At 40.9% G+C, this 20,169-nt stretch overlaps 1 protein-coding gene across 3 annotated transcripts in view; it reads left to right on the top strand.

The window, feature by feature from the left end:
* TESPA1 (thymocyte expressed, positive selection associated 1) overlaps positions 1 to 19,946 on the top strand; it is a 54,762-nt gene extending 34,816 nt beyond the window's left edge. For 2 of the 3 annotated variants that reach the window (XM_066369697.1, XM_066369699.1), the window contains exons 7-11: positions 96 to 194; positions 3,177 to 3,385; positions 5,768 to 6,552; positions 8,993 to 9,086; positions 19,231 to 19,946. In XM_066369697.1, coding sequence (XP_066225794.1) covers positions 96 to 194; positions 3,177 to 3,385; positions 5,768 to 6,552; positions 8,993 to 9,086; positions 19,231 to 19,439 — 1,396 coding nt within the window. In that variant the 3' untranslated portion in view covers positions 19,440 to 19,946. Of the gene's footprint in view, positions 1 to 95; positions 195 to 3,176; positions 3,386 to 5,767; positions 6,553 to 8,992; positions 9,087 to 11,900; positions 11,980 to 19,230 lie in introns of all 3 variants that reach the window. The other variant, XR_010749300.1, reaches the window with a different exon arrangement.
* The last annotated feature ends 223 nt before the right edge of the window (positions 19,947 to 20,169 follow it).

Below are 20,169 nucleotides of genomic sequence, written 5' to 3'. Positions count from 1 at the left end.
ACCCAGCAAGGAGTGACAGTGCCCAGCAGAGAGTCTTGGAGCCATGATGTGGACTGCTTACAGGATTAGTGTGACGCCATCTCTGATTCCTGCAGGAGTTTCTTAGAGACAGCCCGGCCCTGCCAGCTGCTAGACCTTGGCTGCAGTTTGGCTTCCAGCAGCATGACTGGTGGGACCAACAAGACTAGTTCAAGGTAGGTACTGAGTTCGGCAGGAATAGAAGAATGCAGAAGATTAGAGGCAAAAGAGAATGGGACCAAGAACCATTGCCCATTTTTTTTCTGGGACATTTTACTGAAGCTTTTACATAGTCACATGCTTAAGAAGTACAGTGTGTCCGTAAAGTCATGGTGCACTTTTGACCAGTCACAGGAAAGCAACAAAGAACGATAGAAATGTGAAATCTGCCAAATTAAAGGAAAACTCTCCCAGTTTCATACCTATTCAGTGCAGTTTGATGTGGGCTCACACACAGATTTTTTAGGGCTCCTTAGGTAGCTATCCCGTATAGCCTCTACAGACTCATCCCTGACTGATGGCCTATCAGAATGGGGTTTCTCCACCAAACTGCTGATTTCCTTCAACTGCTTATCCCCTTAAGTAATGTTATTCCTATGTGGTGGCGCTTCGTTAGAAATGCGCCGATATTCACGTTGCACTTTGGTCATGGATTCGAATTTAGCGAGCCACAGAACACACTGAACTTTCCTCTGTACCGTCCACATCTCGACTGGCATGGCTGTGAACTGCTCCGCTGTATACACGGTGTTACGTCATCATCTGTGCTTGCACACATGCTGGCACATCATCCTACAGAAACTAGGAGGGTTTTCCTTTTATTTGGTGAAGATTTCACATTTCTATCATCTTTTGTTGCTTTCCTGTGACCAGCCAAAAGTGCACCATGACTTTATGGACACACTGTATTATCATATTTGCTTGTAGTGGGGAAGGCATAAGAATCTAGTGCTCAGCCTGACCTGTGGTGGCGCAGTGGATAAAGCATCAACCTGGAAACACAGAGGTTGCCAGTTCGAATCCCTGGGCTTGCCTGGTCAAGGCACATATGGGAGTTGATGCTTCCTGCTCCTCCCCCTTCTCTCTCTCTCTCTCTCTCTCCTCTCTAAAATGAATAAAAAAGAAATAAAAAAAAAAAAGAACAATCTAGTGCTCAGAGCTGGATGCTATGTGTAAAATAACAGGTGTCTTTCCAGTGAACTTTATACCCTAAGAAGTATAGTACTGGTTATCATCACAGCTCCTGGAGTCAGTATACAATCAATAAACATATTGATTAATTGATTTGTAGATTAAATGAAGCAATAAAATCTTAATTTATTCAGGCAATTTTTGCATCCTCTAGTGCAGGCCGGGCAGTGACTGTATAGAATTTGAAAAGATTAGGAAGATAAAAAGCTTGCCCCAGGAGTTCAACAATCCAATGGGGGGGGGGCAAAATAACATGCGAATAACTTTAAAACAAGATGGAAAGTGATGCATAGTAGTGTGGCGCAATTAAAACTGACTAGAATTTTGAGTCAAAGCTTAAGTTTGAGACCTGGTTCTGAGACTTATTTAACTACCTTTAGTGACTTGTCCTTACAGAACCCTAGCTCTGGCCACACTCAAGTTCAAATAAATTGGCCTCTCATGAGTTAGGACTGAGATATCTGTAATTCTTACAGCCTTCCCCAAAGTGATTCTAATAAATGATCCAGACTTAGGCTCACAATTCAGATAAAAAAAACTCAGGACTATGAAAAGAAAATCAGCTCTTAGGTAACAAACAGAGAAGTAGAGCAGGGATTTCAGATACCCAGCTATTAATTACAAAAGATGGTACTTATTTGGATCAAAAAGTCCAGCATCTTTTCTGAAGAAAGTCACAGTAACTATGTAAAGTTTCAAATAATCCACAGCCTTCTCACTCCCATTGTTGTTTGGGATGCATAGTTAATGAGCTCTGTGTCACCAGCCTGGTGGAACACAGATCTGGATGTGGATACATGTTGGTGCTATTAAAAGAGAGTGCTTGCATATACACTATGGAACACTACTCAGCCATAAGAAATGATGACATCGGAACATTTACAGCAAAATGGTGGGATCTTGATAACATGATACGAAGCGAAATAAGTAAATCAGAAAAAAACAGGAACTGTATTATTCCATACGTAGGTGGGACATAATAGTGAAACTAAGAGACATTTATAAGAGTGTGGTGGTTACGGGGGGGGGGAGGGGGGAATGGGAGAGGGATAGGGGGTGGGGAGGGGCACAAAGAAAACAGGATAGAAGGTGACAGAGGACAATCTGACTTTGGGTGGTGGGTATGCAACATAATTGAACGACAAGATAACCTGGAATTGTTATCTTTGAATATATGTATCCTGATTTATTGATGTCACCCCATTAAAAAAATAAAATTATATATATAATAAAAAAAAAAAATAAAAAAATAAAAAAAAAAGAGAGTGCTTGATCTTCTGTAATGCAGCATGTCTATACTGAAAATGGTGCTACAAAATCTACCTCTCAAAATCAGATTTTGAATACACAGCAGGTCTTCAAATAACATTGTTTTGCTTAACACCATTTTGTTACAACATTGATAAGATACCACAGGAACTTAACAGTTGTTTGAGTAATTAGCCTATGGTAAATTTGATTTCACTATATGTTGAGTTGCTTAAAGTCACAGAACCTATTGAAGACCTTAAATGAGGATCTAGCATAATAAAAAAAAATTTTACCCTCAGAATGAGAATAAAATGAGTTTTATGTTCCCTACATATGCATTTTCTAGTTGTCTCAACTGCTAAGGGCAAACTGAGTGGCACATTGCTGAGCATTAGGCAGAAGCCAGCTGGGTCATAGTATGTATGTGCAAGTGGGCACTGGCTGGTTCATAACACAACCACAGATTTCTTTGCATCTGTACAGCTTTTGATTGTACAAATCTTCTCATAGTAAATTTTCACTCACCTAAAATCAATAGTTCAAAGTACTATGGTAGAATTTCATTCCACTTTTGAACCAGAGCTAGACTATAATTCCTGTGTTTCAGACAGAAAATTTAGATTCAGAGAAATGAAAGCTATTCTCAAAGTGAAAGATACTCTGGATTATCTTGTGTCTCAAAATTGCCCCTACTTACTAAAACTCCCTCTTTTCAGCATCTCTGAGATTCTAGACAAGGTCCAAGAAGATGCAGAAGATGTCCTCTTTAGTCTGGGCTTTGGCCAAGAGGACCACAAAGACACTTCTCGGATTCCTGCCCGATTTTTTGCCAACCCCTCCCAGGCCAGAGGCATTGATTTCCAGGTCTTCCTGAAGGCCCAGGTGCAGAGGATGGAGATGGAGGACCCTTGTCTCATGCTGGCCAGTGAGTGTCTCCACAAATCTGTGCTATGTTTCTCCCCAAGCCTCCAGACTGGGATCAATGGATCCAAATCCTACTTTCTCTGAATTAGCCTCACTTGATCTTTTGTCTTTTGATCCTGTTTTCTCTTATGTTGTCTTCAGTGAAGGTGGAGAACTTTGACATCTATTTCTCTCTCTTGAAATATTCTTTAAGAACCTGATTAGGCAGTGGTGTAGTGGAATGAGCATCAGACTGGGACGCAGAGGACCCAGGTTTGAAACCCCAAGGTCGCCAGCTTGAGTTTGGGCTCATCCAGCTTGAGCACGGGCTCACCAGCTTGAGCATGGCATCATAGACATGACCCCATGGTCACTGGCCTGAAGCCCAAGGTCTCTGGCTTGAGCCCAAGGTTGCTGGCTTGAGCAAGGGGTCACTCGCTTTGCTGTAGCCCCCCAATCAAGGCACATATGAGAAAGCAATCAATGAACAACTAAGGAGACTAAGGAACTGCAACGAAGAACTGATGTGTCTCATCTCTCTCCCTTCCTGCCTGTCTGTCCCTATCTGTCACTCTCTCTGTCTCTGTCACAAAAAAATAAAAAGAAAAAAAGAAATATTCTTTAAGAGACCTCATATCACCATTGCTTTTTGTTGGCCTTCTTAAATCAGAATATCTCTAAATCTCATCCCAATTTTCTATTTCTTAGTTGGAATTATCAAATGTTCCTATTTATGGCCACTGCATTAAAATTACTTTCATTTAAGGCAGTGGTTCTCAAAGTTCAATATGTTAAATTGTGCAGGGAGTTTGCAAAGCATTCATATTCATGGCTTCTTCCTCCAGAGAAAGAAGGACTCAGGAATATTTATTTTAAACAAGCACAGAAATTATTCTTATGTGTAATTGTTAGACCACATCTAGGGAAACAGTAAGTTGTATGATTTCATATTAAGGAAAGATATGAAAGGGCTTCTTCACCTTGATGAGGTATAAAAGACTTTATTTGATTTTATATGTTAGAACATATTTCACATTATATTCTGCTACACCCAAAACATGAAAGTGTTGCTGGACCAGGTGGTGGCACAGTGGATAGAGCGTCAGACTGGGACGTGGTGGACCCAGGTTCGAGACCCCGAGGTCATCAGCAGGAATATGGCCTCATCTGGTTTGAGCATAGCTCACCAGCTTGAGCCCAATTTTTCTAGTTTGAGCATGGGGTCACTCATTCTGCGGTAGCCCCCTGGTCAAGGCACATACGAGAAAGCAGTCAATGAACAACTAAAGTGCCGCAATGAAGAATTGATGCTTCTTGTCTCTCTCCCTTCCTGTCTGTCTGTCCCTATCTGTCCTTCTCTCTGACTCTGTCTCTGTCACACACACACACACAAAATACATAAAGGTGTTTCTGACAATGTTGTTTCAGATTCTTAAACTTGGTAAAACTAGACTCCTGAGTGCCACCTGCTGAATCAAAAATTTAGAGTTGGTATATTTTCATTCCTTAGGTGCTTCTTAGTCACGTTCACTCTAGGGTGATTTATTGAATTTGTTGTATGTTCCAGGTACATAATTAGGCGTTAAATTCTGGAACAACAATAGCTAGACAAAAGGAATGTAATTCTTGCCTTCAGGAAAATTACAATTTAATGGTTATATGGTTTATCACAGTGCTTTTCAAACATGGATGTGTATATGAATTACTAAAGGATATTGCTAAAATGCTTGACATACTGTCTGAGATTCTGCATTTATAACAAGTTGCCAAGCAGTGCTTCGGCTGTTGGACTACTGACCACAATCTGAGAAGCAAAGCTCTAACAGAAATGATAGAGTCCATCTAAATTTTTCTACTCCAGTCCATTGCCTAGTCATTTCTATCCCTCAAATTTGTTGCTATCCAGAAGCCTTCTATAACCCCAACGTTGTGTTACTAAGAGAATGTTTATGTTTATTTGTTCTTTTTATCATGTTTCTCATCTAAAGCAAACATAGTGATAGAGGCCATTGTTTAGAATATGCTGACAGCAGAAAGACATGCTAACTCAAGATATAGCGATGTTTCTCATCCCGTACAGAATTAATTTTGGACTAAAGTAAAATACCTACTTGGGATGGGGAGTCTTTGGTTGCTGAACATATAATATTATATAATACACAGATGATGTATTATAGAATTGTACACTTGAAACCTATTAATTTTATTAACCAATGGTTTTTTTAAAAATCAAGAAAGGGGATCCTGGGTGTCAGAAATCTAAGTGGAAGAAACACTAGTTAGGGAAATTGGCACCTTCTTTCTGAATTTTAAGTTTAGGAAGGCTATTGAAGAGAGAAATTCTATAAATAGTTTGCTGATAGTTTGAACCCCTAAGCTTACCAACTTCAACCCTTGTACCCAGGCAGGTTTAAGCAGGTGCAAATACTGGCAGTCACTGCCGACGCCTTCTTCTGTCTCTACTCCTACGTGTCTAAGACACCTGTCCAAAAGTTCACACCATCCCACATGTTCTGGAATGGCAACCCAACTGATGTGCCATCAATCAAAATTCTGGCCCCAGAACCTGAACCTCAGTCACCCATAGAGCGCCTCCGGAAAGCCATCTCCAAAATGTGCTTGTATACATGCCCCAGAGTTCGGCTATCATCACCCCACAATGCTCCCAAAAGGAACAGTTTGGACCAAGTGGTGTGGGAAGTGATGGACAGAGTGAGAGGAGAGAAGCTGATTCTCCGGCAAGATCCGGAGTTTGGGCCAGGCTCACAGGAAGGTCCTGTGCCCCGTCTTGGTGGTTCAATGCTGCCTACTTCTTGTTCATGTGTCCTCTGCCCGAAAGAGGAAGCACAGTGGGGGATGGCCACAGTGTGCACACCATCACAGACTTTGCATTCTAACCCTAAGACAGCGTGCTGCTCACATTCTCTGCCCAGAGCAGATCTACAGGGGAGCACAGAGGGGTGGGGTCTACAGGCCACCAGTAAGGAAGTGCATTCAGCCAAGGATGGAAGTCTCTGGAAAAAGAAGAGCAGAGCAAGAAAGAGCTTGTTTCAGAAGAATCCCGTGAACAGGAAGGTTAAATCGTTGGACCTGTCCATCATCCAGCAGGGATGGAAGCAGAGCCAGGAGAGACCAGAACTGCGCCGATCTCTAACTCAGCCCCTGTGGGACACTTTTGATTTAGAGGAGGTGAGTCGGTTGGAGGTGAGAAAGAGGTTGGCAGAGAAAGACTCTGAATTCTTCTCCTTAGGTAAAGGGAATCTGGGCTCTCTGTCCTCATCAGATATGTCATCCTTGAATTACATTCAGAAACCTTGGGGAGTGAGTTAATATAGAAGCAGAAAAAGTAATGAGCCTGGTTTCTTATGAGCATCCAGGTTTCCAGAACTGCTTTTCTAATTCCTCATCTGGTAGGATCTTTGTGAAGTTTCTCATCATGTACTCCTGCCCCTATCATTTGTGGGATCCACACAAGAGTGGAGGTCAGTTATACAGTAACTAAACACTATTAAATAAAATACCTTTTCTTTTCCCTTGACAAATATATAACCATGAAGACCTGAAAGTCCAGGTTCAAATTTAGAATTCTCAGACTCTTAGGACTTCTGTGCTAGAGTATGGCAGTGCAGGTGGAGCCACCTCTCAGCCCCTGGCCCCTCCCCTTCTTTTCCCATCCCAGATCTTCCCTGAACCATCAGGAACTTCATACACAAGTGTGTAAACAGTCCCGCCTGCATATCTAAATGCTGCATATCCCCTACCACACAAATAGCCATCCATTGGTTGCCGGGGTCCAGCCCCGGGGGGAGGATCCAGGGGTCCCACAGGAGGAGACGGCGTCGGCGAAAATTGAGTGAGAGAGCCGAATTCTTTTCTTTCTCTTTATTCTGTAGTTAGCATTTACTGCCAGGCATCTTTCCCAATGGCTGGTCTAACATTACTTTTTATGCACACACACTAAGTTACAATCACATGGTATTTTGAATACATCATTGTTTTAGTTTCACTATGGTTACATATTTTTAGATAACAGTTAATTCATATCTATAAGCTACAAGGCAGGTGGTAAGTTATTCAAAGTACAGTTATACAATAGTAATAATAATATTGGTACAAACTTCTAAAAGATTAGTACTAATTAATAACTCTATTTTACTCTTGTTGTGAGTCAAGGGCACAGAAAGAGATAGTAGACGAAATCATCAAGGACTAGCAGAGGACCACCGCTTGCTCAGGGAAATAGCCTTGAGTTCATGTAGTGTCCTAATTCTTTTCTCACAAGACTACAAAAGGCTTGCTATTAAGAAACTGACATAGTATAAAGAGTAATTTTTACTTAGAGATACATAGAGTGCACCTGCAAGATAGCTAGTAGCAACATAATATCAGAAGGCATTAGTTGCTACTGCTGCTATGAATCCCACCACATACCTCTCCTATTCTTGGAAAATACAAAAATCTCATGAGAATGTTTTACTGAGAAAAGCCCAGCAACTGTCTTCAGTGACAAAACAAGTCTTTTAACAAAACATTCTTTACTTGCCAGCTGCACTCCTATCCAAGGCCATGCAACAGGCCACTCCACTACACTTTACCTAAGATTCTAATGTCTAGTTAAACTTTATTTATTTACTATATTCATATACTAGCTAAGTTCTAACTTTATTCTTTCTAACATGATTAATAAGAAGAAGTTCTCCTACAAACTTAACCCTTTATGAGGGATATCATGGCCAGCCTCTTATGTTTATGAGCCCAGTTCAAGGGGCTTACAGGCTTTTCTGTGGAACTTACACCTTCTGTCTCATTTCCAAAGAAATTACTACGAATCTACAGGGAAAGCACGGTACTATTATCCCTGTGCTACAAATAATAGCACACACCCAGAAAAGGGGGGAATATAAGGCCAGATTAATTCAAAAGATTAAAGGGGGAAGTATCGTGCCTTTCCTTTGTGGTGACTTTGTCAACCCGCAGCTGTTGGTCTTACTGTGGTGACTCTATCTTCTTTTGCTGTGACTTTGTCAACCAGCAGTTGTGGATCTTCTCCTGCTGTGACCTAGTTAGCCAGCATTAGTGGATTGGCTCCCGACAATTGGTCATCACTCAGGCCCAGGAGTTCATAGACCAGTAGAGAAGCTGGCCCTTAGTGAATAGATACCAGGCAAAACCAGTGCAGTTCACTGAAGCAAGCTTAGGGCCACTTAAGCAGTATAGCTGGCATTCTAGGTAACCCAAGCATGGTCTAGAAGGGGTAGTGTAGGATCTAGGTAAGCACATTCTTTAGGTCCATCAACTCTTTATCCCATAGACTCTCAAAAACTCAGGACTCCTCTTGCCTAGGTCTGTAGTACTGTCACCAATAGCAAGGGTTTCTTGGAAAAGCTCTCAAGTCTTTGCCACAAAGAGAAGCTGTGATGGTTTGAAATATCATTTGCACTGTTTGTCACTTCTCACTGAGTGTAGAGCTGTACCTCAGCTCCTGCCTTCCTCACTACTGGGATCCTGGCACAGAAGCAGAGGCCAGGGCCCTCAAGTATACGCAGCCTTTTACCCCTATGGCAGCCTGCCATCCTGCACCTTTGCCCACCACTTACTCTGACTAGTTTTGCTGGGATCTTGGTTACAGGTGCACGGCAACAGTGAGGAGGAGGAGACCCACTGGGCCAGCAGACTCAGAGCCCCTCACCTCTACCAGACTTTTTCTGGCAAAGACTCAAAAAGTAAGTTTCTCTCTCTCTCTCTAAACACATACACACACACACACACACACACACACACACACACACACACACACACGTTCTCAAACCTGGCTGCACATTGTAATCATCTGGGAATATTTTTTTAATACTCACAACAAAGGGCCCCACATCCCGAAATTCTGATTTGGAGATGGCATGGAAACCAGTGATTGATATTTTGTTTTTAAGTTCTTAAGGTAATTCTGTGATAGCTGGATAATCAATGGTTCCCAGATGTTAGCATCAGACTCATCTGGAGGACTTATTAAAATACAGATGGCTGGACCCCAGCTCCCAGAGTTTCTGATTAAATAGGTCTAGACAGGGCCAAAGAACTTACATTTCTATCAAGTTCCCAGGCAATGCTGATGCTGTTGGTCTGGTGATCACAGTCGGAGAACTGTTGTTCTGGGGGGAAAGTCTGTATGACCTTAATATTCAAAATGTAGTCTGCAGGCCAGTAGCATTAACATCACTTGGAATTGTGTTAGAAATTTGGAATCTCAGCCCTTACCCCAGACCTGATGAATAGTGATTATATCAAGATCCTTAGTGATTTTTTTTTTTTTTTTTTTTTTTTGCATATCGAAATTTGAGAAATATTGTTGTAGTAGTTTTGGAGCTCTATATGTCAGCACCTACATTTTTTAGCTAGTTTCTATTCAGCCCACATCACAGGACTTAGGGGAGGCTCCTCAGTGTATCTCACAGGTTTGTTCATTTAGGCTCTGAGATTTTCTTTGCAATGAGGGTGGATGTATGTAGCTCCCATTCCCTCCTCAAAGGACAATGAACCTCACATACATAGTTATTGCCACTAAATGTCTTTCCTCTTGATGTGAATTATAGGTATTAACTCTTTCAGAAGCATCCTTATACTTTTGAACATTTTGGTTAAAGATTTATTTAAACTAAGTGAAAATTAACCTCCCGTAGTTACCACCTATATCCTAGGACAAAGAGAAGGTGGCATCAGGAAAAATGATTTATCCAAGATAGTAGGAATTGAAACCTTTCTTGAATTAAGTAAATGAATCAAAATTTATCTGGCTTAGAGTTCCCTTCATTTTGCATGTCTTAATACTATTTACCGTACTTCCTAGTGCAATAGCTTTTTTGGTTAATACTTCAAAATCTCAGTGCTACTAGTTCATAATCACAAAGTTCTTTACCATTCTAACTCTTTTCATTCTAATTCTCTGTGGTTTTAGAGCCCTAATGGTTATTCTTTCTTTCTCACCCATTACCCGCATCTCCAGGTATACAGATTGTATGTATACAGTTAATCAGTCACAAAAGAGGTAAATATTAGAAAGCAGCAATATGTTACATTGTGGTTGAAAAAGTTTTAGATGTGGAGACAAATGACAAACGTCATACTAGTTCTGCAGAAATCACTTTAGTTTTGTCCTACAAAATAGGAGAATACACACAACACACACACATACACACAGTAGCCTCTCCCTTATCTGTGAGAGACGTGTTCCAAGACCCCCAGTGGATGCCTGAAACCACAGATAGTACTGAGCCCTGTATATGTTATGTTTCTTCTGATAATGCACACCTAGGATAAAGTTTAATTTATATATTAGACACAGTAAGAGACTAACAACTAATAATAAAATAGAACAATTATAACAATATACTGTAATAAAAGTTAAGGTAATGTAGCATTATTAAGTAAAATAACAGTGACTTGAAGCCAAGCTCTGTTATATCCTGACAGTTGATCTGATAACTGAGATGGCTACTAAGTGACTATTGGGCAGGAAATGTTCAAACTGTAGAAACTTTGGACAAAGGGATGAATCACGTCCTGAGTGGGACACAGCAAGACAGTAAGAGATTTCATCACGCTACTCATAACAGCATACAATTTAAAACTCATCGGTTATTTCCAGAATTTTTCATTTAATATTTTCAGACTGCTGTTAACCATGGGCAACTGAAACGGTAGAAAGCCAAACCGTAGATAGCAGATGACTACTGTACAGAACTTGGCTCAAGTGTTATTTATCCAGCAGATGTCAGCCTTGCACAAGAAAAATACCAAGATGTCCAGCAAAGCAGGTCATGCAGGAGCAATATGCTTATGCCACGAGGAAGTTTTTCGAGGAGTTAACATATTTCAAATAAGTTACTAGATTCCACTTTCTGCCGTGGTGGTACAACTTCATTACAGCAACAGAAACTTCCGTTAGAAATTCTGTTTCACTTATTCTAAGGCAGGGGCCCCCAAACTACAGCCTGCGGGCCGCATGCGGCCCCCTGAGACCATTTATCTGGCTCCCGCCGCACTTCCGGAAGGGGCACCTCTTTCATTGGTGGTCAGTGAGAGGAGCATAATTCCCATTGAAATACTGGTCAGTTTGTTGATTTAAATTTACTTGTTCTTTATTTTAAATATTGTATTTGTTCCCATTTTGTATTTTACTTTAAAATAAGATATGTGCAGTGTGCATAGGGATTTGTTCATAGTTATTTTTATAGTCCGGCCCTCCAACGGTCTGAGGGACAGTGAACTGGCCCCTGTGTAAAAAGTTTGGGGACCCCTGTTCTAAGGCACATATTTTTCTACATTTTAATCTCTCAAATAGAATAGGTCTTAATTGTCATTGTCAGCCAATTTAATTGTTTAATATTTTTGCCTCCTTAGTGGAATATAAAATAATTATAAGTCTTACAAACAATGACTTACAAATTCAGAACACTAACTTTAGACATTAAATGTACTTAATCTCTCAGGTAAATGAGGAAGTGATTTTGTAAATTGTGCTTGTATGATTCCCTCCCTAGAAGAATGAAGTCTCGTCTTCACTGACAATCTGTCGCTGAGACATGGATCACAGTGGTTCCCAAATCTTTCCAATTCTCTGTGAGTCTGTTTAATCATCTTTTCACAAAGCTGTGAACTATCTCTCTCAATCTACTCCACTATGATCCTTTAAGACATCCCAGGAAGGGAAGGATAGCCATAAGAACAGCTCAGGACTGCCAAGATGAAAGTCTGTGTGAGAAATATGGCCTGGCCTGTTGTGATGCAGTGGGTAGAGTGTTGGCCTGGAGTGCTGAGGTCGCCGTTTGAAACCCTGGACTTGCCCAGTCAAGGCACATACAACAAGCAATACAGGACAAATAAAGTGAAGCAACTATGACTAGATACTTCTTGTTCCCTCACCCCCTTATTTTTCTGTAAAAGTTAATAAATAAAATCTTTTTTAAAAGAAAGAGAGAAATATGGAAGGGGGAATTTATCTCCTAGAGACAAATTATATCCCAGGATCTCTGTATCAAGTCCCAGCCGTTAATCTATTCCTGATTATCTGGTGTAGGAGGAGTGTGAGCATGGGTAAGAAAGGTACCACTTGCCATGGGTAAGTGGCATCTAACCAGCTACTGTGTCCAGTGTGCATAGTCCTCACCTTGCACAAAGACAATCACTGAGAAAGACAAATAGGAATTCAAAATCAACTCTCTTGAGCTTACCACCCAAAAGCTAAAGGGTCTTCATCTCCTAAAACAGTTCTTTTTTTCCGTTTCATTAATCTACATAAGGTCAGTGTTTTCTGTAATTAGCACAAGATCACCTTTTCTGTTAAAAGAGGATCTAGTCTCGCCCTGGCTGGTTGGCTCAGTGGTAGAGCTTTGGCCCAGTGTGTGGATGTCTTGGTTTGATTCCTGGCCAGGGCACACAGGAGAGATTCCCATCTGCTTCTCCACCCCTCCCCCTCTTGCTTCTCTCTCTCTCCCTCTCTCTCTCTCTCTCCCCCTCTCTAACTCTCCTCCTGCAGCCATGGCTCAATTGGAGTGTGTTGGCCCTGGGTGCTAAGGTGACCCCATGGCCTCTGCCTCACAGGCTAAAAAAATGGCTCTGGTTGCAATGGAGCAAGGGCCCCAGGTGGGTGGAGCATTGCCCCCTAGCGGGTATGCCAAGTGGATCCCGGTCCAGGCACATGCGGGAGTCTGTCTCTGCTTCTCCTCCTCTCACTTAAAAAAAAGAGGATCTAGTCCCCAGCTTTCAGCTGTCCTCCCTCCCACTTCTGTTATTTAGTCTGTACCGGAGAAGAAGTCTTAATCTTCCTCCAAGTTCTTGGGAAAGGATGACCCTCATCATGCCTCATCATTTGCACCATGCTCAAGAATTTCAAATCTACAGCCCTTTTAGTAGTGCCCTATTGCTGAAATTTAAACCATTCTACCTTTACCACCTTTATAAAAGGCTGGGCCAAGGAAGTTTTTAATTTTTGTTGTTTCTGTTAGTAGCTCTGAAGTAGAACAGACCAACAGATATTCTCTTTGTGAAATGATCACATATGGAGATGAGAGGTATCATTTTATGATCAGCTCTTCTGGTAGCAGTGAGAGAAGAGACAGGAAGGGATGGGGACTAGTGCAGAGCATGGGATAAAGAAGATAGCTAGTTTGACAGCCCCACAGGGGGTTACTCAATGTGCTTATCTTTTGTACCTGTGGAACCTATGTGTGCCAGGTAGTTACAGACCTGCCCTTTGATGTAAGATTTTTCTTATGATAATATTAACAATAACACGTATAAGGCTCACTACGTGTCAGATACTACTATTCTTAGCACTTTATGGAAATTAAATCATTTAATCCTATGATGTATAATTTTTTATTGTTTCCCATGTACAGATGATGGCACTGGGCAGTTATTTTTATACCAAAATAAATTTTGAAGGAAAACTAATAGATTAAAGAAAAGGGAGAAATGAATAAAGGGGAGAAGAGAGGGAGAGAGAACATCATGAAATTGTGACAACTGTTTTTCTGCCTCATTTATAGTCTTTAAGTTTATTATATTCACTTTTTATTGATAAGTTTTAGAAAGAAAGAGAGAAGAAGGGAGAGAAAAAGAGAAAGCATTTATTTGTTGTCCCACTTATTCGTGCATTAATTGCTTTCTTCCTGTGTGTGCCCTGGCCAGGGATCAAACCAGCAACCTTGTCTCTAACCAACAGAGCTAACTGGCCAAAGCTGCCTCATTTAGAATTCTTGCCTCTGTGGTTTTGTGCCTCTTGGAGACACATAATTAAAAACAAAATCTTCTTCTGCCCCAGAAAAATCTCTCCAGAAAAGTATAAGAATAAGAAAACAGTTTTATTTTTAAATAAGCATTAAACCAAAATGTGGTGTTCATCATACACAATCGAGGAACAAGATTGCAAAGGCAGAAAGAAATCTCACCTCTTAAATAGCCAAGCAAATACAGCACATTGCATTCATGTAAAAATAAACAATAGCTAGTCCTTAAGTAAGAGGACTTGATAGCACTATTCGTCACACATAGGTCATCCTACCTGGGTTTACCTGGTAACTGTGGTGGCCTCTGTGTTAGCTAATTGCCTCTATGCAAATGAATAATAAAGCTTTCCCTATTTTCTTACTAACTTTTTAAAATTTTTATCATTTTATTTATTTCTTATTGAACTTATTGGAGTGACATTGGTTAATAAAATTATATAGATTTCAGAGGCACAATTCTATAATCCATCATCTGTATATTGTATTGTTTGGGGGATTTTTGTTTTTATTTTTGTTTTTTAATTAAGTGAAAGGCAGGGATACAGACAGACTCCTGCTTGTGCCCCGACTGGGGACCCACCCGGCAAGCCCCCTACCAGACGATGCTCTGCCCATTTGGGGCCACTGCTCCATTGCTTGGCAATAGAGCTATTTTAGCATCTGAGGTGAGGTCATGGAGCCATCCTCACGCCCGGGGCGGGGCCAACTTGCTGTAACCATTCAAGCCATGGCTGCAGGGGCAGGGAGAGAGAGAGAAAGAGAGAGAGAAGGGGAAGGGGTAGAGAAGCAGATAGTTGCTTATCCTGTGTGCCCTGATTGGGAATCAAACCCAGGACTTCCACATGCCAGCCAATGCTCTACTACTGAGCCAACTGGCCAGAGCCATATTGCATTATAAAGGAGGATAAATGGTGATGCAAGGAGACTTGACTTAGAGTGGTGCAAACTTCTCCTATCTTTTTTTTTTTTTTTTTTTCTGAAGCTGGAAACGGGGAGAGACAGTCAGACAGACTCCCGCATGCGCCCGACCGGGATCCACCCGGCACACCCACGAGGGGCGATGCTCTGTCCACCATGGGGCGATGCTCTGCCCCTCCGGGGGGTCGCTCTGCCGCGACCAGAGCCACTCTAGTGCCTGGGGCAGAGGCCAAGGAGCCATCCCCAGCGCCCGGGCCATTTTTGCTCCAATGGAGCCTTGGCTGCGGGAGGGGAAGAGAGAGACAGAGAGGAAGGAGGCGGGGGGTGGGGTGGAGAAGCAAATGGGCGCTTCTCCTTTGTGCCCTGGCCGGGAATCGAGCCCGGGTCCCCCACATACCAGGCCGATGCTTTACCGCTGAGCCAACCGGCCAGGGCCAACTTCTCCTATCTTTATGGCAGAAGGTAGTTTTGTAAGTCGGAGCCAGGCACGTAAGTTAGACTCATCCTACCATGACGATTACAATTCAAAGCAATGGCTTCTTTTGAGAAAGACATTTCTGGTATATAAAGGTAGCAAGAGACTTAGTAAGCCTTTTAAAAAGATTTACATATATTTCAAAGAGACAAAGAACTTACAAGTTTTCTAAGGAAACATGCTTTAAGAAAAGGTGGGGAGGCAAAGAAGCCTCTTTCACAAGAGGGAGAATTAAGCTTCTTGATTTGTGTTTGCCAGTTCACCTCTGTGCATCTTCTTTTCTCTTCCTTAGCCTTCCCTTTGTCTGTATGGCCCCATCCTTCTTTAGAGCTATGGAAAGCAGGAGGAAATGCTCTCTCTGCACTGCATAATGCTCATTTTCTGAGTTATTAATTTCAAACATTTCAATGAATTACCAAGGCTATATCCAAAGCTGTCGAGCTATGCAACTTTAAGTTCACATTCACATAGACAGCAATGTAAGCATTGCTCCTGGAGATGTGCAGAGCAGAGGCTCCACTCCATCTATACTATCTTCAGGTACAAATACCTCTAGTGTATATATAGTATTTTCAGAGATATTGTCTCATGTAAGTCAATAATCATATAGACTATTTGAGACGAAATATGACTTAGCAAGACCATGTAACTATTTAGTTAATATTATAATCAGAACTAGAGTTCAGGTTTCCTGACTCACAAACCAACTTTTCTTTCCTGAGAGCACACCGCCTTAACAATGTAGTTCAGACTGTGGCTGTGGGTCAGAGCAGGCCTCACTTCCTGCGCTTGGGTCTCCCCTAACCCTTTGAGCTGTGTCACCACTGGTTTTGCTTGCATTCTTATAAACTCACTGGCAAGAGGAGTATTATTCTATAAATTAAGTAAGAACATTCACAGGATACTTGTAGCTCATTCTTTAGTGAAAGACATGACAGGAGAATCAACAATTATTTAAATTTAATTTCATTAGATGCCATGGGGACATAGAAAAATGAAGTTTCCAGAGAATGATATTTCCAGGTGAATCTGAACAGATGAGTAAAAGCAGTGGGAAGAAATAGAAGAAGTAGGACACTGATATTTCAGTTAGAGAAAAAACATGTTCAAAGGCCAAGAGGAATGGAAAGTTACAATATCTTCAGAAACTATACCTTGTGCCTAGTAGAAGAAAAGAGATATGTGGGAGAAGATAAAAATTAAGACTAGGAAAGATTAACAGACTATAAAACAAAGTTTTATATGTTATTTTAGATTATTTTTATTTAGTTTAGAAAGATAGGGAGCCACTTCAAATTTTACCAAGGAATAATAAAATTAGATTTATCTTTTAGAAAGATCGTTCTGGCAGAGATACGAGCAATGGACAGTATAGGGAGACAGTGGAGGAAGAAAAATCATTCAAAATGGCTACCACAAAAGATTGAGGATAAATGTAAAGACCAGAAATAAAATGAGTGTGCTGGGAATGCACGGGAAAAAGAGTGAAATTTTGAGGTTTTTATTGTTTTTGTGACTAAACCTAGGACCAATAGACTTGTATTTAAGAAGTGGGAGGTGAGAAAAGAAATGAAGAAATTTTTAGGGTTTTGAGGGTGACCAAGTAAATATTTATATTAATGTTCTTTTATTAGAACAGAATAAGTAGAAGTAACAAGATAGAAGGCAAGTATTTCAGTTTAAAGTATAATTTTCAAAAAGCAAAATAATGACTCATGCAAGTATAAGATAAGCAGTTCAAATCTTTTATTCATTAATTAATAAAGGTAACAGTAATGTATTTAAACTGGTCCAGAGAGTATTTGAGAAGCTAGTTTTATACAGACAACTTAATAGGTGGCCCGGTTAGTTACAAAACTAGTTAATATCAAACAACGCCATAATCTCTAGGAATATTGATCACACTGGAAAGAACTATTTGCATCTCTACTCAACATAAATTTTCAAAGTAACCGCTGCCCCTACAGACTGATAAAGCAGCCCTGTAAGTAGACAACAAGAGGACGTTTGGTAATCTTGTTTGCCTATTTTTAAGTTTAGAACAATTTGATAAGTTCAGATTTGAATATGATGAGTTGGGGTACTTCTGAAATGCTAAACTAAAGAAGTCCACCAGGCAGCTAAATATTGGAACTTGAGGAGCATTTTTTGGAATTTAGTGCTTACTCATGATAGGTGAAGGCATGAAAATAATAATTCACTAAATAAAGCAAAGTCAGGAGTTGGAATAAAAAAGAAACCCTTAGCCTGCCCAGGTGGTGGTACAGTGGATGGAGCAACAACCTGGGATGCTGAAGACCCAAGTTCGAAACCCTGAGGTCACCAGCTTGAGCAAGGAGTTGCTGGCTTGAGTGTGGGATCATAGGCATGACCAAAGGTCGCTGGCTTGAAGCCCAAGATCCTAGCTTGAGCCCAAGGTCACTTGCTTGGGCAAGAGGTCACTGGCTAGGCTAAAGTCCCCCGGTCAAGGCAAGTATGAGAAAGCAATCAATAAACAACTAAAATGCCGCAACTATGAGTTGATGCTTCTCATTTCTCTCCCTTCCTGTCTCTCTCTCTCTCTCTCTCTCTCACACACACACACTAAAAGAAAAGAAAAACAAAAGAAGAAACCCTTAGCAACATTAATATTTGAGATTGATTAAAGAAAAGATATCCATAAAGAAGTGACCATAGTGATTGGAAAAAGAAAGTTTCAAATAGGAGCCAAATAAAGTGTGTTTCAAGAAGGAGGATGTAATCCTCACTAATATAATATATGTCATAAAATAACCAGTAGGAATAAGAATGCAAGAATGCAAAAATACCATTGGATTAGGAACCTTGATAAGACTATTTTTATTTGTGTGACAGGGCTTTAAAATAGTAATTGAAAGTGAATAGAAAATTATGCAAATAAAGCAAGTAATGGGGTCAAGAGACTCTAAGGAGTGTTTTTTTATTTTAGGGGGAGGTGTTTGTTTGTTTTAGGATGGGGAAGGTTTAAGCATGTATATTTGCTGAAGGAAAAGAATCAACAGGGTGGGCAAGACTATGATTCAGGATGGAAGGGAGAATGATGACCTGAGGTCAATGGAGAATCAGAATGAGTTGAGATCCCAAGCACTTTGTGGTGGGAAATGGGTTAGCCATGAAATAAAGGTGTAGATTTAGAAGAAAGGAAAAAAGGACAGGTATGTGGTTACATTGGTCATTTGGAAGGGAAGCCAAGAAATTTCTGCCTATTAGCTTCTCTTTTTTTCCTGTTGTGTCATCACTAAAAGGGTGACTCAGGAAATTTCAAGAAGATAGAAAAGATTTTATTTGTCACTATAGAGCAGAACAAGAGAAATATTTATTAATAGAAACATATATTTACAGTTGAATAGGTGAATAAATTTGGGGCTCAGCTCAAGGTGCAGGACATGCGTTGGCAATGATCTTGCAATTTTTACAGCAGTGTTCAGCAATACTCATAAAAGAATAAAGTATAGGTATACTTTTGTAAGTCTAAAAAATAAGAGGTGAATGCTTCCAGAAATGTCACTTCATGGTAAGAAAAGCAGAAAGTTGCTGCTGCTAATAACTTTAAGTATTACTCATAGTAGTGAGAAACATTTCCACAGGTGGGGTACGAAAGTTTCTACCGACACCAACAGCCAAACTTGTCTCTAAAGTGTATGATGTGTTTCCTTTTAATTCCCATTGCAGGCTTTCTCCACCACCACAACAGCACATGCTCTGACAGCAGTGGCTTCACAGAAGAGTCTAACTTCCACCTCTTCTTGCAGGAGGTAGTACTGCCTCCAATGTCCAGCTCCTACTCCCTGGCCCTTCACACCCCTGAGATCAGTGGGAGAAAGACAGCATGGGACACAGGACAAGAAACTGCGCTGAGAGATTTGGAATCTAAGTCCTGAGGCTGTCATGAACTGCACACACAGAGAAAGACCTTAGGCACGTCATTTAATTTCTCGGCACGTTGGTTTCTCTACTATGTGGGGATTAGAATACATGATATAGACAGTGGTAAACTGAACAAAGACTTAATTTTCTCCCAAGCTTTGATACTTCCCAGGACACTTAGAAGATTTAAGAATAATAAAGTTTGAGAAACAAGCGTTGCTGCTGGAATGTTCTCAAAGAGCTCAAGCTAAGTGAGGAAGGAAAAAATCCCACTTCTAGACTCTGAAACCTTGGTACAACCCACAGTGGGATTCCCTCTACTCATCCTATGTGTTCCCAATTAAATTACAGAATGTCTTCATGTAAAGCCAGAAGCCAGGGCTAGGACCATGCAGGTTCGCATTGGATTCAGACAGTCGGTAAAGAAACAACGGAGCCACAAACTGGTGGGCCATAGTCTTTAATTCTAGCTTGCACCCAGTGGGCAAGTAAAAACATACACTGGGCTCCAAAACCCACTCACATTCAGTGCTCACAAAGCCACTGACTTATCCAAGTTTCCTAGAATCAAAGGTTTCTAGCTCACCAGTCTTATTCTCCTCAGTTCCCCATCTCCTTCCTTATCCCAGATACAAACTCTACACAAACTGGCATCTCACTCAGTACTCCGCCATCTTGGCTGCTTTTCCTGGCCTACTCCACGTGGCCTCCTTCTGCTCTCCTCTCTGCTCCCTCTGCTCTCTC

The sequence above is a fragment of the Saccopteryx leptura genome, chromosome 2 (assembly GCF_036850995.1).
Source record: "Saccopteryx leptura isolate mSacLep1 chromosome 2, mSacLep1_pri_phased_curated, whole genome shotgun sequence".
In the NCBI taxonomy this organism is placed as follows: Eukaryota; Metazoa; Chordata; class Mammalia; order Chiroptera; family Emballonuridae; genus Saccopteryx; species Saccopteryx leptura.
Note: the sequence above shows the minus strand (reverse complement) of the source record. Positions and strands in the feature narration are given on the sequence as shown.